The 26910-nt window shown below is 34.7% G+C and overlaps 4 protein-coding genes across 4 annotated transcripts; 1 reads left to right on the top strand and 3 right to left on the bottom strand.

Annotated features, from left to right (window-relative positions):
- Positions 1-8118: 8118 nt before the first annotated feature.
- LOC131158501 (uncharacterized) lies at positions 8119-9027 on the bottom strand. The gene has a single exon (XM_058113371.1). The coding sequence runs from the start codon at positions 9025-9027 to the stop codon at positions 8119-8121; it is 909 nt and encodes a 302-aa protein (XP_057969354.1).
- Positions 9028-9655: 628 nt separating this feature from the next.
- On the top strand, positions 9656-10501 carry LOC131157177 (late embryogenesis abundant protein D-7). Its single transcript, XM_058111136.1, has 2 exons — positions 9656-9842; positions 10038-10501. Exons 1-2 carry the CDS (start codon positions 9807-9809, stop codon positions 10338-10340), a joined length of 339 nt encoding a protein of 112 aa, XP_057967119.1. The 5' UTR covers positions 9656-9806; the 3' UTR covers positions 10341-10501.
- Positions 10502-12854: 2353 nt separating this feature from the next.
- On the bottom strand, positions 12855-15256 carry LOC131157519 (2-oxoglutarate-dependent dioxygenase 19-like). Its single transcript, XM_058111739.1, has 4 exons — positions 14790-15256; positions 14428-14669; positions 13882-14212; positions 12855-13277 (listed from the first exon to the last, which is right to left on the bottom strand). The coding sequence occupies exons 1-4, from the start codon at positions 15066-15068 to the stop codon at positions 13023-13025; spliced, it is 1107 nt and encodes a 368-aa protein (XP_057967722.1). The 5' UTR covers positions 15069-15256; the 3' UTR covers positions 12855-13022.
- A 1246-nt stretch (positions 15257-16502) lies between these two features.
- On the bottom strand, positions 16503-26713 carry LOC131158218 (uncharacterized). Its single transcript, XM_058112922.1, has 6 exons — positions 26493-26713; positions 24721-24962; positions 24526-24608; positions 17723-17834; positions 16977-17051; positions 16503-16900 (listed from the first exon to the last, which is right to left on the bottom strand). Exons 2-6 carry the CDS (start codon positions 24955-24957, stop codon positions 16721-16723), a joined length of 687 nt encoding a protein of 228 aa, XP_057968905.1. The 5' UTR covers positions 24958-24962; positions 26493-26713; the 3' UTR covers positions 16503-16720.
- Positions 26714-26910: the final 197 nt, after the last annotated feature.

The following is a 26910-nucleotide window of genomic DNA, read 5'->3' as shown; positions in this document are numbered from 1 at the left end:
CCCAGTCATGGGGGTAAACATGACTTATGGCTAACAGACCTAAGGGTTTTTTTAAAATATACATTTATACATATTTAATTATGTGTACAGAGTTATAGATGATTTGAAGGAAAAGTATATGTTTATATGAAAAGCATAATTATTGTGCCTAAATGATGATCTAAGAATACGTATAAGGAAAAGTATATATATATATATATATATATATATATATATATATATAATTAAATATTTTTACAGTTTTAAAGTTAAAGTTTAATTTAACAGTCACAGTATATGGTTATTAAATTTTATTGTTTTAGTTGATGGTAAAAGTTTTATGCAAAAATTTTTAAATTTATATTTATTTTAGAAGCAATTTTGAAGTTATAGTATTAAATATTATTTTACAAAATTTTAAAAGCTCATTTTGGTCACACACTAATAATAATCTTATTTACTCATTGAGCATCGTCTCACACCAATCATATTTTACATTTCAAATAACTCTGAAAAGCATATCAGAAATCGGGCATAACAAGCATGCGGGTGAGGATAGAAAAATAAAGATTTATTAAAAATATCAGAATGATGTCAGATGACTATGCATTGTGTAATTTTTCTTCTTTTGGAATAAATGATTGTAATACAGTTAATTAGCGCTCTGGTTTAATAATAATTGAGTTTATTTACTTCCACTGTAAATCAATGGTAAAAAGTAAATATCTCAGATCCTTCGGGGTTGGGGTATTACAGTATGTATACATATATGTTCAAAAATCTTATACTAATTTTTTTTATAATACTTAATTTGTAGGGTTTGCGGTTGTCACAACATAAGCACGATGTCATGCACTACAGTTGGATGCAGCTTTTGATTATTTTTTTGTATTTTTTTTTTTTTTTTTTTTGTTATCTAAACAAATGGAATTTATGTATTTTAATTTGAATTTGTATAACGTATTTGTATTTGAATTTTGAATTTTTTTGTATTTTTTTGTTATCTGAATAGATGTAATTTCTGTATTTTAATTGAATTTGTATAATGTATTTGTAATTGTATTTGCTCTTGAATGGAATTTTGAATAATTAATGAATTTTTTAATAATTATCGTTTAATTTTATGTATGCGAAAATATAATTACAGATTTTTACAGGAATTAATGATTTAAAAAATTATTAATTTTAAATTATTAGTGACTGTTTTAAAACTGTCACTAATAATTGTCCATTTTTTAAGTATTAGTGAAGGTTTCAAAACTGTCACTAATAGTAGAGTATTAGTAATGAATTTCAAAGTATTAGTGACGGTTTTAAATTTGTCCCTAATAGTATATTATTAGTGACGGTTTTAAGTATTAGTAAAAGTTTCAAAATCATTACTAATAGTAAAATATTAGTGATAAATTTCAAAGTATTAATGACAATTTTAAATTCGTCACTAATAGTATATTACTACTGACGGTTTTGAAATTCATCACTAATATTAGTGACGATTTTGAGCCAAACTAATGTAGAATTTATAGTGACGGTATTAGGGTTTTAGTCACGGTTATAATCCATCACTAATACTCTATTATTAGTGACGATTTGTAAAATTTATCATTAATAATTATTTGTAACCGCAGTTATGGAAACTAATTCAAAATTGTCACTAATACTTATAAAACTATCACTAATACTATTAGTGACGATTTTGTGATTATTAATGACAGTTTTGATCCTTCACTAATAACCTTAATTTTTGTAGTGTCTCGAAAATTGACAACATCGAACTTTGTAGAAGAAATCCCAGAAGTCATTGTAACCAATCGCTCTAATACCAATTTGTTATACAAATCAATGCTTAGCGAAAAACCAAATCATACAATGCAGCAATCAACGATGAAATATACATAAAACACAATCACACAAATTATATGAAAGCAATGAAATAATGACACGAAAAATTACGTGGTTCGAAAATGCCTACATCCACGAGAGCAAACGGTTGTGAATTTTCACTATCTTGTGTCAAAAGACATAGAGTTACAACATACAATAACGTATATATGCTAACCCTCTTCAACCTTTGGAGGTTTTTCCCCTAAAACCCAACCTATTCAACTTCCCAATTCAAGATTCGAAAAATGACACTAAGTAACCGAGCAAATCGTCGACGGTTTCAAACAAACTGTAGACGATTTAGTCCTGAGACCAAATTGTCGATATAACTCAGTAAAGTTGTCAACTGTTTCCTCTTCACTTGAACGAAATCAGGCAAATCGTCGCCGATTTCTTCCTACAAGTCAGCTTCTCTATTTTTCCACCATTTTTTCTTTGTACATGTGTTTCACTCAATATATAAGTCACATATTACAACAAAGAATATGATGAAACAACTGAATTTAGGATGTTTTATTTATAAAGAGACAGGGCTATATATAGGCGCACAAAAGCAGTTCCAAGACTTGGGGAGATATTTATAGAGTTATTTTAATCATATGCCATGCAACATAAAAAAAAAATGGGATTATGTAGTTCTTAATCATCCCTTGAAAAGTGAAGAATATAACAGAATCACTTTTTGCTTACTCGATGGTAATTCTATTAAATTTTTTTATTTAGGTACATACCTTTCGTGTTTGATTTATATGGATTTTGTGTGTCATTGTATGCATACTTGTAATATGTTTGCATGTTTCTTTGTACATTTTTGCGTCAAGTTAAGTTCGAGTATTTTATTATGCTAACTCGACTCAACTAATATACCCTTACTCCAAATGAACCAACTAATCCAAAGATAGAAAATTCAAACTCAACCCAATTAAGCTTGAATCGATTATAAATTAATATTTTATATTTATATATATATATATATATATTTATATATAGAGATAATGTGCATATAATATTAAAAACATTTATAAAATGTATATTATATGACATATATATAATATAAAAATAATAAAATTAAAAAGTTCAACTAGATTCGTAAATACAAAAATTAACATTAATTTTGTACTAACAAAATTTTAGTAAACAAGGTACAAAAACTCTAGCGAAATCTGCACAATTTTTTTAAAAAAATAAATAAATTAGTAGTCTGAGCAGGTAAGGCGTGGGCATTTACCTTTATTTTGGTGGGAAAAAAAGGGTAAAAAGAAATCAAAAAATAAAAAATAAAAATGTGTGGTGCAAAATGGTCCACTTGAGCGTGCGGAGCTTTTACGTAAGCTGTCGGCGCCGCTGGCTTTTAATGGCCTTTAGTTCGTGGGAGGTGACAGGTGGGTGACACAACTCGACGTGACAGTGTAGTGGTGAGACGTGGGGCCCAGCGAAAGGTGACATCATTCTCTGAATCTCTGTCGGCTAGCGGGTATAATAAAAATATAAAATAAAATAATTGACATACTCCCTATTTTGATAGTTGGACGCGTTTAGAACTCAAAAATATATCCTCTTTATTAGAAGTAAGCAAACAATCGGTTCGATCAAATTCGGTTAATTAATTAAATTAACTTAAATTTTTTATTAATAAAAACTGTTAACTGAACCGACCGAATAGAGCGGCTTTACCAAACCGAACCCGATCAAATTATATTTTCAGATAATTCGGTTAATAGAATATAATCGAATTAATTTAAAATTAATTAATAAAACATAATATAATTGTAAAGTTTTTTACTAAATACTAATTAATATATTAAAAAATTAACATATTCTAATTAACATATTAACATATTAATAAATTAACATATACTAATTTATATTTAAATTTTAATTAATTATTAAATCGGTTATTTCAGTTAACCGAATTAACATTCCTCTTAATCGAATCGTTAACCGATTAATCAAACTTTATAAAATTATAATCGAATCGATCAATCTTGTGCTCTTAATCAAATCGACTAATTTCAATCAGTTAATTCGATTAATTTAGATTTTCCCGAATTATGCTTATTTCTACTCTCAACCACAGGATGTCCTACGTCATCCGCTGCGTCTACTGCAAGAACAACTGATTGCTCCTTTCACCGTACCGTGGCTGCCACGAGTACACTTGGCTTCTCTGATATTTTCGCCCTCTTAATGACTTGGCCGGCTATAAGAATGTGCCTACACTTGCTGTGGGTGTGAGCTGCACAGCAAGACAGAGAAAGGTAGGCCAGAACAGAGAACAAATAAAAGACGAAGAGGCACTTTTCTATTATTTTTCTGTATACAAAAAAAAAAAAGCTGTACAGGAGTTGTATATGTATGTGAGCCGAAGAGAGAATCAAGGAGGCAGTTAGTTGCTAACTGCAGGAAAGGGAATAAAAATCTGGTATTCCTAACAAAAACAGAAACAAGAAGAAGAATAATAAAATAAAATAAAATAAAAACAAGAAAAGGGAAGGAATCTGAGGCTGAGCCGTTGGGAAGTACAGCTAGCAGATTAATCAGCTTCCTTCAATCTTCAACAGCCCCCCACAAGATGGAGAGTAGATGTCTTCTACTCCCATCTTGGATAAACACGAATAAAAAACCTGTGAGCCTAAGCTCTTTGTGAGGATGTCTGCCACTTGCAGCTTACTTGTCACATGCTTCGTTGAGATGCAACCCTCTTGAATCTTGTCTTTAATCAAGTGGCAGTTTATTTCTATATGCTTTGTTCTCTCGTGGAATATGGGATTGGTGGCAATGTGTATAGCTGATTTGCTGTCACGGTACAAGAAGGAGGCTTGTGAATGAGCAATTTGAAAGTCTTTAAGTAGGTACCTCAGCCAAGTCAATTCACAACTGACATTTGCCATAGCTCGGTACTCTGCCTCTGCAGAAGACCTAGAGACCACACTTTGTTTCTTTGACTTCCAAGATACCAAGGATTTCCCAAGGAACACACAATACCCTATCACGGACCTCCTAGTGTCTGGACAAGCCCCCCAATCTGAATCACTAAAACCTCTTAGTTGAATTTCTGAATCCACTGGATAGAACAAACCTTGTCCTGGTGACCTCTTGATGAACCGCAGCACCTTGTGAGCTGCCTGCAGGTGTGGCACTCTTGGGTTGTTCATGAATTGACTTAGCATTTGTACTGAGTAAGCTAGATCAGGCCTGGTTATGGTTAGGTACAGCAATCTGCCGATCAACCTTCTGTACAGAGCAGGCTCAGAAAGTAATTCTCCTTCTTCTTTGGACATTCTCACATTTTGATCTAAAGGAATCTTTGATAGAGTAGACCCAATGGTACCCGAGTCTCCTAAGATATCCAAAGCATATTTGCGTTGGCATAAAAAAATTCCCTTTGCTGTCCTGGCTACTTCAATACCCAGAAAATACTTCAACTTGCCAAGGTCTTTAATTTTGAATTGGTCATCAAGAGATCTCTTCAATTGATTAAGTGCATCCATATCATTTCTAGCAACAATTATATCATCCACATATACTAAAATAGCCGTGAAGGAACTTTCAGTTATCTTTGTGAACAAGCTGTAATCTGCCTTGGACTGGACCCTTGGTGAATGATGAAATTTGAGAGCTTTGAGTACCATTGACGTGAAGCCTGTTTAAGACCATACAAGCTTTTGTTTAACTTGCATACTTTTCTCCCATTTTCATTAGGATACCCCGGAGACAACTCCATGTACACCTCCTCCTCTAAATCCCCATGCAGGAAGGCATTGTTGACATCAAACTGCTGCAAAGACCACCCTTTTATTGCTGCAATGGCTAACAAGGTTCTTACAGTAACCATTTTTGCCACGGGAGAGAAAGTCTCATGATAATCCAGCCCCTCTTGCTGCGTGTACCCCTTGGCAACAAGCCTGGCCTTGTATCTTTCTATGCTACCATCAGCAAGAAATTTGATTTTGTAAACCCATTTACAGCCTATTGGTTCTTTGTCAGGAGGTAAATCCAAAATAACCCAAGTGTCATTGACTTCAAGAGCAACAATTTTAGTTTTCATGGCCTCGACCTAGCTGGATGATGTGCTGGCTTCTGGGTAAGTTTTAGGTTTAGTGTGTGAGGTTATGGAGGTCACAAAGGTTCTATGTGGTGTAGATAACTTATCATAAGATATGCTGGCACTTAGGGGAGAGGGCTTACTTGGTAAGATTTGATTTTTCTGCTTGTCCAAAGCCTGAGATGGGAGAAGAAAGCTTGACTGCTGACATATGTAATTTTGCAAATGGGTAGGAGCTCTCCTTATCCTGGTTGATCTTTGGGGTAAGTGTGTATGGAGGTTATCACGAATTTTTGTTTTTGGTCTGGAATTATTTTGATAATTGGTCAGTTGGTTGTTTTGAGAGTCAAGTGATACAGCAGGCATTGGCTCTACTTCTGAAATGATATTGGGGTTGACAGTGTCTTCAGAGTGGCTAAAAATAGGAGTGGGAATGGAAATAACAGGGTTCTGAGCAAAACTCAGTTTGTTTGGGTTTGGCAGCGAATTAGTGCTGCTAAGATTTCTGTTAAGAAGACTATCTTTGTCTGTTTTGAATGGAAACACACTTTCATAAAACACAACATTTCGAGATATGAAAATCTTTTGAGTATCTAGGTCCAGAAGTCTATACCCTTTGACACCAAAAGGGTAGCCAATAAATACAGACTTTCTAGCCCTTAGATCAAACTTATGTCTTCCATTAGCCAAGGTGGTAGCAAAAGCCAGGCACCCAAAAACCTTTAAATGAGCATAGCTGGGTTTCTTTTTGAACAAAATTTCAAAGGGGCTTTTATGATTTAATAATGGAGATGAAGTTCTATTAATGAGATATACAGCCGTAAGAATACAGTGGTTCCAATACTTCAATGAAATGCTACTTTGAAATTTTAATGCTCTTGCAACATTTAAAATATGTTGATGTTTCCTTTCAACAGTAGCATTTTGTTGAGGTGTCTCCACGCATGTTCTTTGGTGCAAAATCCCCTATTTTAGATAAAATTCTTTCATGTCAAACTCACCTCCATTATCACTCCGAATGGTTTTCACTTTTGTTTCAAATTGAGTTTCTACCATTGCACAAAAGTTTTGTAAATTGATGCTAGCTTCTGATTTCAATTTCAGTGTATAAGTCTAAGTACACCTACTGAAATCATCCACAATAGTCAGAAAGTATTTGCAGCCATCATGACTGACTTCATTACATGGTCCCCATATATCACAATGTATCAGCTCAAAACATTTCTTGGATTATGCTGGCTAGCAGGAAATGGTAGCTTGTGTTGTTTAGCTAGAGGACAAATGAGACATGGGTGATCATCAGAGGGTTTTGGTGTGCTGACTTTGCTATCTGTGTCAAATTGAGAGTAAGAGGAGTGGCCTAATCTATAGTGCCAGAGATCAAAAAATTCATTGTTGTTGCTGACAGAGGCTGAAAAGCTGTTTTTGAGTTTGTATTTGGATAAATCATCAGATAAAGCTGAAGGAGAGACTTCCTTTTGCAACATATGATAGAGTCCTCACCTTACTTCACCCATGTCAATCGTTGTCCAAGTCAGAAGGTCCTGAATATAACAGCAATCAAAGAAGAAAACAAGACAACAATTTAGTTCTTGAGTCATTTTTTTTACTGAAATCAGATTAAAAGAGAAACTGGGAACGCAAAGGAAAATATGCAGTGTAAGATTATTGGTGACCCTGACTGTTCCTATATGAGTAACAGGCACAATCTCACCATTCGGCAAGGCTACAGAGGAGGAAATAGTTCTTTGGATAGAATGGAATAAAGACTTGGAGCAGATCATGTGGTCTGTTGCTCCAGTGTCAAGAATCCAAGGAGTTTCTGAAATATTGCTGGATTTGGGAGTAAAAGCAGAGAGACACAGTGATATACCAGAGATTTTGTGAGTATTTGCATCTAAGGATGAAGGCGTAAGCATGGCATGGACATGATTGGCCGAGGGGGTGAAGACTTGGTTGCTAGAGACAGGTTTCAGGAGGGCCAGAAGCTGATTATACTACTCTTGAGTCAGCGACATTTGAGATTTGTCTTTCAGAACCTCCTGCTCTAAGCCAACTACTGCATTTGCATTTTCCAGGTTCATGGTTGGTTTGTTCCTCCCTTCTCCCTTATATCCTACTGGGTATCCATGGAGTTTGAAGCATCTGTCTGCTGTGTGGCCCAGCATTTGGCAGTGAGTACATGTGGGCTTGTTTGGATTTGCTTTGAATCATCTCTCCAGAGAATGTCCTGGAATTTTACAGAAGGTGCAGTAATACCTTTCCCTTATTTTTTGCCCAATGGATTGTTTGTTAAAGTTCTCTTTGCTCACCATAGCCATAGAATCACTCCTTAGGCTGGTTATGGAGATTTCTCTTCTTTTCTCTTCTTGCTGAATAATGGAGTAGACCTCATTTAGACTGGGAAAAGGTTTGATCAGCAAAATCTGTGCCTTAATGGCCTTATAAGTATCATTGAGCCCCATTAAAAATTTCATCACACAGTCCCTTTGCTGGTTGTGAACAATAACCTTTAATCCTCCACAGGTACAATTAGGGATTGACTCATAATTGAGCAATTCATCAAGCAGAGTTTTAAGTTTAGAGAAATAAACACTTACTGGGTCTTGGTTTTGCTTTAAGTCTGTGATGCCTTGTTTTACCTCAAAAATCCTTGGAGCATTTTGCTGAGCAAAACTTTGCTCCAGCTCCAGCCAAAGCTGATGTGCAGTCTCTGCATATGTAGTGCTAGACTTGATGTCCACTGCCATTGTGTTCTGCATCCATGTGATCATAATGTCATTGCACCTCAGCCAATGTTCCATTAGAGGATCATTGGGCTCAGAAGGCTCACAGATGGTACCATCAATGAACCCGAGCTTGTTCTTGATCCGCAAAGCCCTTTTCATAGATCTGGCCCAAGAATAATAGTTGCTGGAGTCCAAGGTGTGCGTGACAAGCATGGCACCTGAGCCATCGCTGCTGCCAATGTAATAAGGACTGGTGGGCTGTGTTGGGTCGTGAGGAACAGCTCCTGAAGGATTGGTGTTGGGTTGTGCAGGAATGATGTTTGGCGGTGGGTTTGGAGGGGTGGTTTGGCTAGTATTGAAGGATTCATCCATAATTGGCTCTGATACCATATAAGAATGTACCTACACTTGCTGTGGGTGTGAGCTGCACAGCAAGACAGAGAAAGGTAGGCCAGAACAAAGAACAGAGAACAAATAAAAGATGAAGAGGCACTTTTCTATTATTTTTCTGTATCAAAAAAAAAAAAGCTGTACAAGAGCTGTATATGTATGTGAGCCGGAGAGAGAATCAAGGAGGCAATCAGTTGCTAACTACAGGAACGGAAATAAAAATCTGGTATTCCTAACAAAAACAGAAACAAGAAGAAGAATAATAAAATTAAATTAAAAAAAAAAAAAAAACAAGAAAAGGGATGGAATCTAAGGCTGAGCCGTTGGGGACTACAAGCTGGCAGATTAATCAGCTTCCTTCAATCTTCAACACCGGCACATAAAGTTGACCAATTGTTTCTACCAATTATAAAGTAAAATGATAAGTTAATGATTTCACTATTGACTAAAATTTATTTTAATTTTTGCAAATTTAATATACACTTATCCTAAAAAATTTTATCTGGAGGGCGCAGCCCGACGCGGCGCTAACTGGAGCAGGACACGTGGCGTACACGTGTCAAGAAAGCAAGACAGCTGTTGGTTGCAGAGCGACCACTTCCGTGCTTATAAATAATGCATGCAAACAGTTGTTGATTACATGCTCAGTGTGACCTGCGTTCTCAGCAATTCGAAACCCGCAAAACCATTTTTTTTCATTTCCTTTCCTTTCATATTACATGTAGTTTCTGATTTGTTCTTGAAGAACTGTATCAGCAGGAAGCAAATTCAGTACAGCTATGGCTTCTGAAGATCAGAACAAAGGTGCTGCCCAGGTAATTTTTTTTAAATCAAAATTAACTTTTGGACAATTTTTATATGTACAAGATGACCAAACAATTTTTCAAACACTTAAGAGACAGATTTTTTTAATAATTTAATAATTTACCGTATTAGGCTTCCAATTAAGTCTCATTTTTCAATAATAATAATAATAATAATGTTTATTTTTATTTTATATGTGTACTCAGATAAAGTCGGAGTCAATGGTGGGAACAGTGAAGGAGAAGGCCCAAGCGGGCCAACAGAAGGCCTCTGAGATGGCCCAAGCGGCGAAGGAGAAGGTCTCTGAGATGGCCCAGGGAGCGAGAGGCGGCGGGCCGGCCAAGGAGAAGACGTCGGGGACGGCCCAGCCTGGGAAGGAGAAGACAGATGGCGTACTGGAGCGGACTGGGAACCAGGTGACGAGCATGGCCCAAGGTGCTACCGGCGCAGTCAAGACTACTTTGGGGCTGGGCCAGGCCCAAGAGAAAACTACCAAGTCCGAGGAGTGAAGGGCGCGTTTGGGTTTCTGAAAAACCTGTTGTTTTTTTAATTGCCTTGGGTCTGCTTTGGTTATAAAAATGTAGAGTAATGGATATTTCCTTGGTGTTGCGGGGACTTTTGGGTATTTAAATTCGTAATAATAATCATACGAGCGCATTATATTAGAAAATTTAATTTTGTTGGTAGGTTTAATTTGCGCAATAATTATATTTGAAGAATCGAAGAATCAAATTGAGAAATCTCGACTAAGAGATGCACCGTATGTCCCTCCTGTACTCCTTAGTATGCACTAAGCGTTCGACTATAAAAACAATTGTGAACCTAAAAAGGCCTTACGTAGTTGTTTAACGGGAGTTTAAAAAAAATATTAATTTTCTAAAAACAATATTTATTAACACAACGTTAGGGTTTTTGACAATTGTATTGCACTGCAAAAGAGTATTACTCCTCAAAACAATAATATTATGGAAGTCGATCCTTGATGGAGTTTCCCCCTAGTGTCTGTGTGATCTGCAGAAAAAGAAAACCTAAAAAACGTTTTTAGGCCTTCCTTCAAAGTTATTGCCCAGTTGAAATGAACTTTGTATCCTTTATATAGTCTCAAAATTTTTATGCACCCGCCTTGAAAATTGACGTAATAAATTAATTAACGTGAAGAAGCCTCAGTCCCTGACATGCTCGCCGGAGGACTTGGATGACTCTGGACCGCTGATGGGGTGTACAAGAGGTGAGTAAGGGAGAAATCGATGGTTGGGATTGAATGGTTTTCATCGTCATCTTGGTGGCGGTGGTGGTGTAGATTTAGGCGGGAGGGATGGAGGAGAGACGTGGCGATTCCGACGACAGTGCTTTCACGCTCCTCCTCACTTGCTCTGGTTCTGGTGATGCTGCTGAAGCTCTGCAGTCGCCGCCATTTTGATTTACACCAATACATAAGAGTAATCGAAAAAATAAGTGGAATATTTCCATTTCCTCTAGTTGATCAATAATACTAACTTCTCAACTCTGATATTCAGTTCGATTTCAGCATGGGAGGTAAGATTAATTTAATTCGATGTGACCGTTCTTAATATCTACTGTAATTGATAAAGAAAAAGAGAAGGATGAAGATGAAGATGAAGATGAAGATGAAGATGAATGTGTGGCTGCAACTACTACCCCAGCTAATATCATCGCCGGCTGTATGCGTGGCTCTAAACAATGGGGCTAGCTCAGGCGGTCCCACCGCCCCGGTTATCATGCACTGCGTGTCTGCGTCATTCAGCTCTTTTTTATATTAAAAAAAAAGATTCATTGATATGATTTTACATGATTTATTGAAATCTATATAGAGAAAATCAGTTAATACGATAGAAATGCTATAATATTTACTTTCTAAATATTATATATTTATTTACGTTCTACTACATGCATGTACTATGTATTATCTTTATATAAACAAATAATGAAATGTCACGTTATTAATGATATTTTCTTGGTAAGTAATTGTAAATTATTACTTTTTTATTTTTAAAATAATTATACAAATTTTGGATTATTAATTCTTAAGAATTCATAGAATCATTATTTATAATGGTGCCCATTCATAATTCAACTCATTTATTTAACATTTTAATTGATTACTTTATGGTTCCCATTAAAAATGGTAAACGGTCAAAATAAGTATTGTTTATTAAAATTTTAATCCTATTAGCAGAAATATTAGAGAAAATTTTGAAATAAAAATGTTATAATTTTATTAATCGATACCCATGATTGTATATTAACTAATTAAGTTCGGATTTATGTTATAATTAGGTCAATTGAAATCAAATATCATCGATTAAATGTTCGAAACTGTTAACTTATTTTACCTATATTAGTAGGGACCTACTAAGCCCCCCAAAAAAATCCCTCAAGAAACGTTGTTGGAGAGACAAATAGAACATCACTGATGGAATATTAGAGAAAATTTTAAAATAAAAATATTATAATTTTGTTAATGTTACCCATTTATGACATAATAATTAATTAAGCAAGATCAAATTTATGTTTCATATCCTCATTTATAAACGGGTTAACTTAAATTAAAATCTCATCCATTAATAGTCCGCTTGGATAAGAATTTTACATGAGAAAAGAAAATAAAATAAAATAAAAAACTCATTTTATCTTATATTTTCCTCTTTTCAAAAATTTAAGTTTACTTTAACATCACTAAAAATAAAAAATAAAATATTAATCAAGTGTAAAATGAAATTTTCTTTTACAAATTTTATATATTTTTTATTTTTATTATTTTTGTTTATAATCAAAAATAAAAATGAAGATTCTTTTATTTTTTTCTTAATATTTTTAAAATTCCAAACGGGACCTAAATGTTTCAGACTATTAACTAGTTTCACCACCTTAATAGGGACAAAAGAAAACACCGGATTATATATGTTTATTATGTGTATAGGCATATATATATATAATACTAATTAATAAATAGTAAAAAGGGTATTAAAAAAATAAAAAACCCAATGCACAAAGCTCCCACATATGCGAGACCCACTAAAGGAGCGGATCACAATGGATCAATCGAAAAGGATGTGATACAATATTTAGACAAGTAATTAAAAGTTTGGGTAGAGGAACACACGGTATTCTAATGAGAATTAATTGTAAGTTAAAGAGGAAAGAGTACACAAATGAAAGAGCAACTTTAGTTAGAGAATTGGAACCCTAACTCGATCCAAGCAGGATTTGTGGTTGAGCTGATTGCTTTGTTGAAGCTCCAGATAGTCTTTATACTTCATGGGAATGTAAGCCGGTGGGTTGCTTTCACCGTCTGTGAGCTGTTGTGCTGGGCTCACAATTGCATCCAAGGACGGACCATGTGCCAAGGCCACTGATATTCTTGTTGCTTTGGAGTTCACAATGGCTCGGTGCAACACACTCTTGTACTTCCCATTGCTCAATATCTTCCCAACCATATGAAATTATGTAAAATATACGTACATATATATAGATTAAAGGTTAAAAATAATATGATGCCAGTTAAATCTGAGAATCTAACCAACAAGTAGAAAACTTGGAGAATTCTTTGATCCTATGCTTAGGAAGTATCTTTTTGGTTGGATTTAAGATTGTATTGACTGAATCTACCAAAATTCATACTCCCGAAGTTCTAATGTTGAAAAAAAATTTATTTGATTAAAAACACTTTTGTAATTTCTTGAATAATTTAAGCGGAAATCGAAAAATATCTCCCTACTTCCTCTAAGCTTCATTTTGCCAAAAAAAAAATTTAGACTTGTAAATTTCCTCAAGCATTTGATTTTCGAGACATTTAAATATGCTCAATCCCTTCATTGACTTGAAATTAAGTTAAAGCAGGGGTTCAAAATATCTAAAACTCAAATGTTCATGGGAGTAAATGAAATTCTTAAAAATTTAGGACCTTAATAAAGATCAGTATGTTTTATATATACATATGGCCTTGTAATGATTTGGATATTGATTTTTCTATTTTAAAAGAAAGAAAGAGGGAAAGAAATTCAGAATAGCAGATAAAAGAATGTGCACCTCCATGTGGTCGCCAGTGTTAACTAGGAAGGAAGTGGGATTAGCATTGACAGGAACCCACTTGCCATTGTGCTGCACTTGAAGGCCCCCAATTCCGTTCTGAATGAGAAGGGTGAGGAGGCCATGATCTGAGTGAGGATGAATGCCCATTGCAAGTTCTGGCTGTGGACAAGGTGGATACAGGTTTGCAGCTAGGATTTGGAAACCATCTGATGCCAAATTTAAAGCCTTCTCCATATAACATTCCTCCAATCCCAAGCTTTCTGAAATCCCTCTCAGTAATTCCATTGCCACTACTCTAGTCCTTCTGCAGTAGTCTAACGAAACCTCACTGCATGATGTCCACCAAGGTAACAAAAGGCAAAGAAGAAAGCATTATTTCCTAAAGAAAACAAGTTACATGAATGTAGTTTCCTGGGTAATATATCTAGTTTACTTGACTAAGACAAAGGTTATATATCTAATTTTGACAACATAATGATCATTTGTAAATTCTCCAACTTGGTTTGTCAGCTCATATATAGATGGATGATAGGAATAAAGTACCTGAAATCGTGGGGTTGGGTTGGGGAGTGGAACTTGGGGTGCACAAACACTTTCAGATAATCTCTCCAACACAGCACCTTGTCAACAGAAGGATTAAAGCTGGTGCCGCACCTGATGGGGTCCATCACATGCTTCCCGTCGCAGTAGTACTCCATCTTCTCCTCCTCCCTCAGATCGAAAAACTCCTCGCACACCCTCATCATCCCCTTCATCACCTCCTCTGGAACCCCGTGATTTACCACCTGACAGAGTTCACATATATTATATACACGCTCATGCATGTACTTCAATTGCCATACATATGGGTGTGCCAGTGCGTGTGTGAAAGTGACAATTGACATAATTAATTAACCAGCTTATACCGTGAAGAAGCCCCAGTCCTGACAGGTTTGGCGGAGGTCTTGAATGACTCTGGACCGCTGATGGGGTGTGCCGGAGGTGAGTAAGGAGAAATCAATGGTGGGGATTAATGATGAATCCTTTTCATCATCATCATCTTGGTGGTGGTCGTCGTCGTCGTTGTGGGCGGTGGTGGTGGTGGAGCAGACGTAGGCGTGAGGGATGGAGGCGAGACCTGGTGACTCCGCCAACAATGATTTCACGCTGCTCTGTTTTTTATGAGCTTCAGATGTTGCTGCCATTTTCTGCCCTGACACACAGACTAGCTAGCAAGAGCCTAGAGATTGTGTTTCTCTTCTTTTGTTAGTAGTGGAAAGGGGCCGGCCACCCGGGGGACGATGAACGTGGGTTGGGTGGCAGCTAGCTATGCTATCTAGCAGCTGATTAATATAGGTCACTTCGGCCTGACGCTTGACACGACATATTGTGGGATCCAAAATTTTCTTAGACAAACAATGTGGCTATATACTATTCTTTTATTTTATTTTATTTTATTTAAGTATTCCTATAAAATTGGTATTAAACATCACTTGTCCGTTTTACCAAAAAAAAAAAAAAACCCACTCCTACTAAACTCTTTCATTTAATGAAAACATACCAACCAAAGTGTCACATGGTAAGACTACTGTATAATCTAATGGCTCTCTAAAAACCTTTTTTTTTTCCTTTTTACTAATTTATATAATTATATCCTTCTTATAATATAACATGCATAAAGATATACTAATAAGGATACAAGTTAGGCAAAGAAAAAATTCTAAATAACCTCAATTCAATAACTAAGGAAACAAGACAAATTGACTTACTCAGGAGGCCTTCCCAGTTAAAGATATGGTAGTCATGTTGGAAGAATGTTAAAAGAAACTCTAAATTTAAGAGTTCGAATTATACCGTCGAGCATTATTTCTATTTACAAAGGAACAGAAGACGTACCAAAATCAAAAGTTTTTTATATACAAAATATGAGATCCAATCCTAAAAGCAATTGAGCCCAGTTTTTTGACATCCATACTAGCTTAACCATAGGATGGCTGATTCTAGTTTTTGCTTTATGGAACTTTCTTTGAAGGCCAAGACCATAGTTGGAATTTCTCATTATTGAACTGCCAAATTTCTACAGCATCAGACATTCAAGACTCATTTGGTTCATGAAATATGTAACAAAAAAATAGGCATTCCTATAAGGTAAAATTAAAAAAGTTATTTCTTGATGAGCTCATGAAAATTTCACATTATTATTTAATTTATGATATCAACATAATTAATCTATGATATCACATTATTATTTAATTTATGATATCAACATAATTACTAATATAACTAAGTGTAATATATTATAATTATTCTATTCCTAAAAATAGGCATTCCGCTAACCAAATGTAGAATTATATTTGTCGCAATAAATATTCAAACTATCACAAATTTTGTTTTAATAAAAATTTGCAGATAGATATATAAAACAAAAACCCAATGGATTCACAACTTCGAATAGCTCGCTTTATAACAAAAACTAACACCAAAAAGACAAGTTTCAGACTTCAATGAAGAACTAGATTGGGCTGTAGAAGGTTCCAATCCCACTGTTATGCTGGTGCCTACGTGGTGCCTCTACGCCTCTCAGTACTTCAACTCACGCAAGTGTTTACTAGAAAGGAAAATATTTGAGATGAACATCATAAAATGTTCAATAACACATTGAATCAAGTTTAAAAATTCATAAAATTTTTAATTAGAACAATGGAGAGCCTACAAAAATACATCCAAATTTTGGCCTTGTTTGGTCATTCAAAAACTTAATCTTAAGCTAGCCAAACATTTGAAAAAAAAAAAAACAAAAACGAAAATGAAGAACAAGAGGAGGAACACACAGCAGCAGTTTTTAACTTATCTGCTGTTAGTCACTGATGTCATCACCCCCTTTAATATCACTGGACCCATTTAATTTGTCGTCTCTTTCTTCTTCACTCTCTTGATCAGTTTCCATGGCATCTTCAGATTCCTCATCACTCTCATCTTTGTCTTCAAATATAATTGGTGTTATTGTATCATTCTCGTCTACCTCGTCAAGGACCACCTGTTAAGGAAGAACAATAATAGGGGAACCAGACACCAATAGGACTACCAAAGCAAAATTTTGGAAGCACATTTACCCCGGCATAAAGTAAGTCTAAGCAACTTGAGAGCTGAAGAGCAGGCTGGAATGTTGAAACTCTTGATTCAATGACCTGCATAAGATACCTTACACAGTTAACACAGATAACACAAAATCCTTCTAATCCCTGATACACAGCAGATAAAAAACATTATTTTGAAATAATGAAACTGTGTTTGGGAGCATAGATTTCATACTTCAGATTTAGATTTGGATAGATTTAGACAAATTTAATACAATTTTATATTGCATTTTATCAAAATCTAATACAATTTCAAATCCAAAGTCTATCCAAGCATAGGGTGAGTGTGAGTTAATTACGACGACACTATATTTTGGGCATTTGGCTTTTCTAATGCATTTGGTAGCACAATTGACGAGTTAAATTTCAGTCATTACTCATTAGAATTAAATGCAGTCCCTAGAAAAAATTGGAATTGCCCTAAACCATGGAATCAGTAAACAAATTTAATCATGTAAAAAAGCAAATATTATATTATGGACATTAACTTCCAAAGATCAAATAGCTTATACAAAGATCAAAATAGAATTATTTCAAATACTATCAAAAACATGGACACCATTTTCATGAGGTCCAAACTCCAACTAAAGCACATGCAAGCAGGAGAGTATTAAAATGTGATATTATTTTCCAATTTCCAGCTAGAAAAAGAAAGAAAAAGAGATACTCTTGGCCAAACTTACATAGAACTCCACAATCACAAACATGGACAAAGTTCTGACCTGATATAAAGAGTTGAGAGCGTTTAAAGAAGATTCTTGGGACATTATTCGGCTTGAATGTTGTAGAAGTAAACTTCTCAGCCATGGCAGGGCACATACCAAGATTGCACCCCTGTTGTTAATATTCAACAAAAAAAAACACATCAATGTCCATAATCCTAAAACTCAAACCTCAAGAATTGTAAGATTTAAAAATCTGATTTTCAAATACCAACAATAACCATCATTACTTGAGTATAATGTAACCAATTGTGGATGCAACATAATGCGACCACCATGCAGGTGACATTTTTTTTTTTTTTTTTCTAGAATGATTTAGGCCAACACCAATTCAACACCCAAAACCTCCATTAAAATTGAAACATAAGTGGGAAAAAAAACAATTATAACAATGTTTCATCCGTCCCAAGACGAATTTATTCTCACGTTATTATTGATCTTCATAAACAATGGAGTAAATAACTTGTTAGCCTTGTCGGCTACACTATCATGGTTTATATGTTTTGGTGATATTAACCTATTTGTTGTTCCTAATATTTCCTATCTTTGCAGATCATGTTTAGTACAAGTTCAAGTGGCAATTACATGAAGTTGGAACAAAGGCAAAGATCAGACCGAGTAGACGTCAAGCAAGAAAGATAAAAAGGACACTCACTCAAAAGGACTCGAGCACCCAAGGAAGCTTACTGTTTAAATTATTTGTAATAGGGTGTGTTTGAGGTAGTTTATGTTGTAACTCTTGCATTTAGTTTCATGCATGATTTCTGAGCAAGAGTTGAGCAAACGCACATGCATACTAGCACACTTGAGTTCATAGGTTTTCACCTAGTCACAAACTCAACTTTAATAATTTTCAAAGTTAAAATTAAACAGTTTGTCAAAAGAATCCTAAATTTAAAATATGTTTTCAAAGGGACAAGTTTTTAACATCCTAACTTTAAAAACATTTTTATACTTAGTCCCGGTTATGTCAAAACGAGTCTTATGTCCTAAGGGTTCAAAGAAAGTAAATTATATTTTCAATAAAGAACATACGAGTATATAAGATATCAAAATGGTTTTTCAAATGTGTTTTTATTAACAAGATATCTTATATTCATGGGAAAACTCACTTGGACAAGTATTAAACTTTATTAAACTTAATATATTTTATATACTTTTGTCCAAGAATGTTTTAAGTCATTAAAAGACTTTTTGACAAAGAAAAACAGAGCAATCGTCGACTAATATAATGCAGTCTTGAGTCTTGAACACCCTTCAATTATTTGGGGCATAACTTTTGCTAGAAAAGTCCAAAAAGGACGATTTTGGTGTCCTTAGAAAGCTAAGAAAAAATCTCACAACTTTCATGTTGATGACTTTTTCTTATTCAAGACACTCATCGACGAGTGCAAGGCACTAGTTGACAAGTCGCAATGTCTCACTAGTCGACGAGTGCAGAGGACTAGTCGACAAGCCCAACGGGCAGAATGACGCTAACGGGCAAAAACGGTTAGTTTTGTTTGGGAATTGCTCCCAACGGTCCAATAACAGCTAGTTGAGTGTTTTGGCTATAAATACAAGCTATTAGGCTTGTTTAGACATGGTTTTGATTATTATTATAAGAATTTAGTGAAAAACATCTTTGAATCCAAAACCTAACACTTCGCATTTAGTTCATATTCACAAGTGCTCATCTCTCTTGCTCATTTATCCTATATGATTCATTCCTTGAGAAATTAAGTGTAAGGTTTGCTTTGTATTTGATATTTGCTCAATCAAGGTGCATTTTCATTGAAATCTTTCTTCTTCTTGTAAGGTTCTTTGTGAACCATTGTGAAGGTTCTTGGTGAACCGCTTGGTGAAGGCTCTTGGTGATCATGGTAGGAATTTGTTCCCGAGTTCTAAGGCTTGCTACGCCAGTGAAGAAGTATTTTAGTGGATTGTGGAATCCTTAACTTGGTACTAAGGCGTGGACGTAGTCTTGGTGCTAAACCACATAAAAATACTGGTATTGATTTTCTCTTCCTATACTCTTTACTATTTGTCTCGTGCATGATTTAAATTTCATATATTGTGATATAATTGTTTGCATCTTGCCAAGACTTTTGTTTTGCAGAGAAAATTGTTTATACTCAAAAAGAGTCCATTCACCCCACCCCCCCCCCCCCTTTGGACTACATACTCCCAGGCTAGGATGTTTAACATAAATAAAATATATAAAGAACACTTGAACAAAGTGTGTCCTTTCTTCTGACAGAACCTACACCTTAGTTTTAGCTTGAAGCATTAGTTTACAATATTTTCTAAATTCAGGTCTCAAGATTCCATGATCTTCATTAACCATTTTTATTTTGTGAAATGTTGTCATCTAACTCAACTCTACAGCTACATTTATAATTCTTGCAATTAACCATAAAATGAAAATTCACAGAAATTCCATAAAAAATATAAAGACAAAAATAGTAGTGAAATTAAGGTCAAAATGCCATTTGGTGAAAATAGATTTAACAAAACAAAAACCAGCTAATGGCTTGGCTGTTTGGCTAAATCAGTTTGGTTCAAAAAACAGCTTTCAGCTTTTGATTTGGTCATGAACCAAATTAACCAATTGGCATTGCACGTATAGAAGCCTATACGTTTTTTCTATTTAATAACGTTGAATGAAATTAGCTGAGAAATCAGTGAATCATCAATTATTTTAGTCCAGAACATTTTCTCACTTGCCTCTCTGCCTTCCTCCCTCCACATATCCCCCTGCCTCCAACGCCCCTACCAGCAACACACATTCTGTCTATACACCTGGGCTTGACCCTGCAACACTTTGGCAAAGGCAGCACCAACACTGTACAAGACCCCAACCCCAAGCTAAATCAGAACCCCTGAATCATAAGCTTGGATGTAATCTCGCTATTGTTGCTGAATCTATTACTGTTGACCTTGCATTGAAGCCAATGCACTAGGGGCAGGGTGGTTGACAGAACAAATTATCAACTTTGAAGACAGAAAAAGGACTTCTAACTTCTTGGGTTTAGTGAGCATTCTGGTTGTTTTCTGTTCGAAATTATTTTTTTTTAAGACCATGACTTGCTTTTAAAAGTAACAAAACTCACTGGAAGTCATAAATAAAAACCTGGAAATTCAAATGAAAACTTATTGGGTTGAGTCAACTCAAATTCATGTAGGAAGCGAAATAGAGTCAACCCTCTCAAGTTCGAGACAACTCATGGGGATCAGCACGAGACTTAAACCTATAATTTGAATAAAATGAAATGAAACAGAGTCAACTCAAACACCTGTGAGCTGTACTGGCAACTGGTTTGAATTCAAAATTAATTAGAATTGACTCAATTGGGGCTTTTAAGAAATTTTATTGAGCAATGATTCTTTGATTTGTGTTATTTTAAATAACAATCAAGTCAAGAAGACTCATTTGAAATTCAATTGATTATCAGAAAGGTTTTGATTGATTGTCAAAATATTTACTCAAAAATCATGTGGTGATCAAGCTTCCAGATCATGCTATCATATTTTGCGTGACATTGAATGATCGAAGCTTTATTCGACGAAGCCCACGGTAAAACGACTAAGAAATTAATGGAGTATGGACTAAAGATCTAAATTTCAAATAAAGCAAACCTTCATCCAAATATTACAATAGGAGAAACTTCTCGAAGATTCATTTTATATGCTGTAAAAATGGAAAGAACATCCCATTACTTAAGTTTTTTATCAATCCAGACTCCAAGGTTGCCAAAGAAATAATAACATGAAGATTCAGTTCTGGAATGAAAATCAGAGCTTCATTTGCAAAGATTTCATGCAAAGATCAACCCAATGGATACATTAGAAGGTCAAAAAAGGGGCAACAATAGCTAGTGTTTCAAGCAAATACACTCAAATTGCTGCAAACTTGAACAAGAATAGAGACTAAGACTTGAAGTATCTTCATTGATTGTGATTGTCCTACTGTTAAGGGTGTGTGAGGCACCCTTTTTTTTTTTATCGAAGAGTATGTGAGACATTGAAGAACTAACATTCCTGAAGCTACATAGGCCTGAAATCCAGGGCATAGAATGAAGCCTGAACTACTGTAAAAAGGCTTAATCTTCACCTGGAAAGAAAGAAGGGGGTAATGAGATACTCGAGAGAACCTTAGGAAGTGAACATAGCCATCTTGGTTTTAAATCGCGGTAGCGGGTAGCGTAACGTAATGGTTACAGGTATAATGGGAAGCAAGAGTAGTGGATGTTACATAATAGGAAGTGGGTTTAACGGCCGTGAATTTTTTTTGAAGCACACACAACCTTGTGCATATTAGCATACTTGCATGTTTTAAACTTTTAGGCCTTCTTAGAAAGAGTTTTAGTGTATTTTGGATCTTTTAGTTTGAGTAACTAAGTTATTTGGTAAGAGCAACAAGTTTACATTTGTTTTAAACCACCATTCATAGAAAAATTACGTGTGTGCGCGTATTTATACTTCTCATTGTTCTTATCTTTGATAAAATCATGTGTGCTAAATTAATTAATAAAACAAAATACATTATACACTCCATTAATCTATTAAACACATAAGACATACGAATAATACAAATATAAAATAACTAGAAAAGAAAGAAGGTTGAAGTTGAAAAATACGTAACATAAATATCACATTACTAATATTATCAAAATAAAATATTTTCCTAACAAGTTAGTATTTTCAATTTATTAATTAATGCATCTCTTATGAGTATTTAAAGAAATAGTAAATTTTGTATCATTGTTATCCTAATTATAATCTTTTCCCCCTTGCCACATGATATATGATTTATGAAAGAGAGGGAAAAAGTGAGAAGAAACAGTAAAAAATAAAATAATTTTTTTGGTGTAACAGTCCTATAGCGGTCATGTAACGGCCATAGCGGCCTTTACGTAACGGTCGCAGTCCGTAACGGCCACTATAGTCGTGATTATTCTTCCCACCAATTTCACAATGTGTAACGGTATCGGGAACCCAAAAAACTGTTACATAACGGCATTACGTAACGGTCACGACCTTTATTTAAAACCATGATAGCCATAGTGAATAGGTCAAAACACTATAGAAATTTTTTGTCCTTTATTTACATTTTTTATATTTGTCTTTCTGTGCAGTTTACTTAATTATTTGACAATATTGATGGAGTTTAAGTCTTGTGTTAGGCTAGGAAGATTCCATGCACACGGAATCCACATGGTAAGCACCAATGTAACTCAAAAGCTTACGCAGAGCAATTAAAGACTCAGCCATCCATGCATACATAACCCACTCCTCCATTCTCTTGCCCGAAGAGAGAAAATTCTTACAAGTAGAATTTCTAATAGTCCACCCCGCTCACTTGTAATATCTAGCACTCAACCTTAAGCAAAAGTCATCTCTCTCGTGGGAGAACGTCATATTATCCAATAATTGCTCAAGTGGGACTTACCATCACAATTTAAGCGCCTCGTATTGCATTCACATGCCTTTTGAGTCAGCCCTACTTCCCTTACGTTGACCCTAATTCGTCAAACCCAGCCTCAATGATCCTTATTGGCCTCAGAGACACCTATATTCCAATTAACAGCATATAAAGAGAATTAGTTGTTATTCCTCGAATTCTCACTCGCCTAGAGTCATGAAAACCATCAGTTCCAACACCACTTGTGGGACTTCAGAGAGTTAATATGCACGAGCTTGACATAAATGAGTGAGCACTAACGTAACCTAAAAGCTTAAGCCCATACACTAATAAGCCACTTTTCCTTTTCACTCTCTTGTCAAACATGTGAGAACTCCCACAAGTACAATTTCCAACATCTTGAGAAAAGAATTCTAATTCACTCCCCAACTTTTATTGCCATTGGACCAACATTTCTTCACAAAGATAGGGTTTGCAGTAAGGCAGTGCCTTGAATGTTTGAGTCTTTCGAGTCTGAAAATTTTTTTATTTTTATATGCAGGCATTAAGATCTAATTGCTTCAATTATGTTGCTTCATAGTGTTTCAAAACACATGGACCTTAAATGGTTGGGTTTATTTTTTGGTCAATAAGTTTGTGCGTAAAGGAGATTTGGGAAAGGATGAGTTCAGGAGTCATGGTGATGGGAAAGAAGCTCCAGGCTGCTAATCAGCTAGCAGTGAGAAGCAAAAACCCAAGATAAACTTTTAGATTGACAATGACAGCTTGCTAGCTAAATCAACCTAAAAACAGGAAAGTCAGTAACAGTTCGATTATGCATCTACATTTCATCCAGATAACAAAATATTAACCAAAAAATTCAGTTTAATTGAAAGATAAACCAAATTAACCAAAGCAAAGTGACAATTGTACTTCCCATACATTACATGAAGTCCCACTTCAGCCCCGATAAAGTTCTCCACAGTATCATTCTCCATTCAAGACGTCAAGATACATCAAACTAATTGTACTAATAATTCCAAAGTAACTAAAAAAAAGATCTTGCACAAAATATCTGACATTTATATTTCTTTTTGTTGTTCTAAATATAATAGAATTTCAAAATATATATATCTCAACATATAAACATAGATTCAAGTTGTAGCATCCTATAGTTGATAATTTTTTGCAAACAAAGAGGTGGGCTTTGCTACATAACCAGGATTTATGAGCATTCTGCTATTTATAAGTTATAATTGAAAAAAAAAAAAAATCCAAACATGTGCTATTCAGATTAAGATTTTACAGCAAAATAGCAGCCAGGAGTACAATAATATTATGAAATTTTAAGCAAACTATTCACAGAAATTATGGCAACCCACTTCAACATATAAAACCAATCAAACATCCAGCCTCTTACCTCGATTGTATAATAGATAAGAGGGAGTCTAAAAGCTTGAGGACATCAGGCAAATTTAATTGTGAAGTGGAATTTGAGATAACCTACAAGCATAGATTATACCATCTAAGATAAGACTGTATGACACAACAAAAAAATCAGTATAGAATATTTCATTTTTCCTAATTCATTAGATCTGCAGGGTAAAAAAGGAACCTTGTCATCTTGTGTGTAAAGGCAATCTAACAAAAGTGCACGATCATCAGCATGTAGGGCTTGCTTAAGCAGAATATGAATAGAGTCGGCACTTGGAAGCTTTGTGTGAGGAGAAGAATCTTGTTTCTCATGGCTTGTGCTGTTACCATGATTCAGTAAATTTAAGCTTTCAAGTTTCTCACCCATAGTTGGCTCGCTCAAATCATAGTCAATGTGTTCTTCATTAGTAACCTCCATATGACCTATATATGATGTTAGATATCATTAACCCTTTCTACTAGGACAAAGAAATAAATGAAATTAAAAAAAAAACTATAGGACAGGTCAACATACAATAAAAGTTAAACAGATTCACTGTGCATAGTTCCATTCAACCGTTTCTACTAATTAACAACTCCTTATTCACACAAGTAAAACTGTAAGCATTAAAATATAACAAATTAGTCTCAATCCAAATCAAAATCGAAACTCAAATCGTGTCTCTCTCTAAAATCTAAACATCATTACCATTCTTAAAACATGCGAGTTTCTTTAAACACAACTATTTTCAAATTGTGTGAATCTCTCAAAATAGACATTCCCAATTTTCCATATTAAAAATAGGATATTATCATTCTCTATTCAATGTTATGATGCATTATTATTTACATTACTATGATAACATCTTTTAATTTTTTTAAACTATCAAATTCTTATATTATGATTCTATATCCTTAAAATAGACATTGCTTGAATAAAAGGTAACCTTAATTCTTAAAAACTATCTCATTATCTCTTGCTCTACCAACAACGTAGCCAAGCAATGCTCAAATTACATATCTCAAATTGCACCGACTTTTTTTTTTTTTTTTCAAATTCACAACAATTAAAATCATAAGTTCAAAACTCATACTCTTAAACACAATTGAATGTTCTCCCAACATATGTGCTTTTTTTCAAATAAGCTGTAGAATGTGATTTTTTTTTTTTTTAACTCTCCGGGCAAGGCTCAATAGTAATGGAAGAAAGACGAGTTATGAGTGACTTAAAAGAGTTGTACCAATTGAAAATATTGTTATGTTCAATATATTAAATAATAATAATTGAAATAGCAGATGGATACTATGAAAAGAAAATAAAATAATAAGAAATTTTTTTTTCTTTTTTCATTGTATTTTCTCTCTATATTAATACTATTAAAAAATAAAGATTACTCAAATAAGATTAAAAACTAAGATAGATCAAAATTTAAAGAAATTTAAAATGAGAAATTTGTTCAAAATTTTATTGTATGTTCCTCAAATTTCTCCGTGATTAAATACAATAAGTAGAATCTTTCATATTTTCTTTCATTTTTAAAATTTTTTTCCTAGTTCAAAATAGAACCATACTATACATTTTATTCCTCTTCTACACACTTTCATAACCAAACATAAAAAATGTAAAATCTTTTCACTTTTCCTTTTTTTGTCCAAATATTTTCCAATTTCAAAACATAATTTTACTTTCTTTTTTTTTTTACAATAACTTCACTCTAAACACATGTTTGGAACCATAAAGTTTGGATGTCAGATTAATATTTTTAGTGTGAAATTATATTGAATACCATCTAAGTACAAAGCTCGAAATCAACTACCTCAAATACAATTTAAGGCAAAAAAAATTTATGGGCTGATTGGTATTATTGTCAAAAATTACAGAAACGAAACCAAAATTAAAAAATCAGAAATTAACAAACGACTCAGAAGTCAGAACTCAGAAGACAAATTTCCCCAAAAGACAGAGATTTGAACCTGGTTCCGTGGTTCGTGAAGCTGAAGCAGCGAGGCGAGGGTTGTCACAGACTCACAAGGCTCCGCGAGCGAGCGATGGGCGGTAGTCGGCAAACGGTGACGAAAAATGAAAGTATGAAACCCTAAATGAAAGTGAATGGGAACTGGGAACTGGGAACTGGGAAGTGAGAACGCAGAGAATGAGAGAAGAATCAGAAGATTCAGATGAGTGAGACGAGGTCACGTGAGTGCTGTGTGCTGTCTGTGGCCCGTGCTGAGAATCTGGGCCGAGGTGTGTGGACCGTCTGGCCGCGTGCGCTTGGGCACTGGGCAGCGGGTTGGTCGTGGGTATGTGGGTTGAGGGTGTTGGGCTTTATGGGTTAATCATTAATGGGCTTCTGGTTGGCGGATATTATTGACCCGACCATTAAGAAGGCGG

Source organism: Malania oleifera, chromosome 6 (assembly GCF_029873635.1).
Source record: "Malania oleifera isolate guangnan ecotype guangnan chromosome 6, ASM2987363v1, whole genome shotgun sequence".
NCBI lineage: Eukaryota > Viridiplantae > Streptophyta > Magnoliopsida > Santalales > Ximeniaceae > Malania > Malania oleifera.
Note: the sequence above shows the minus strand (reverse complement) of the source record. Positions and strands in the feature narration are given on the sequence as shown.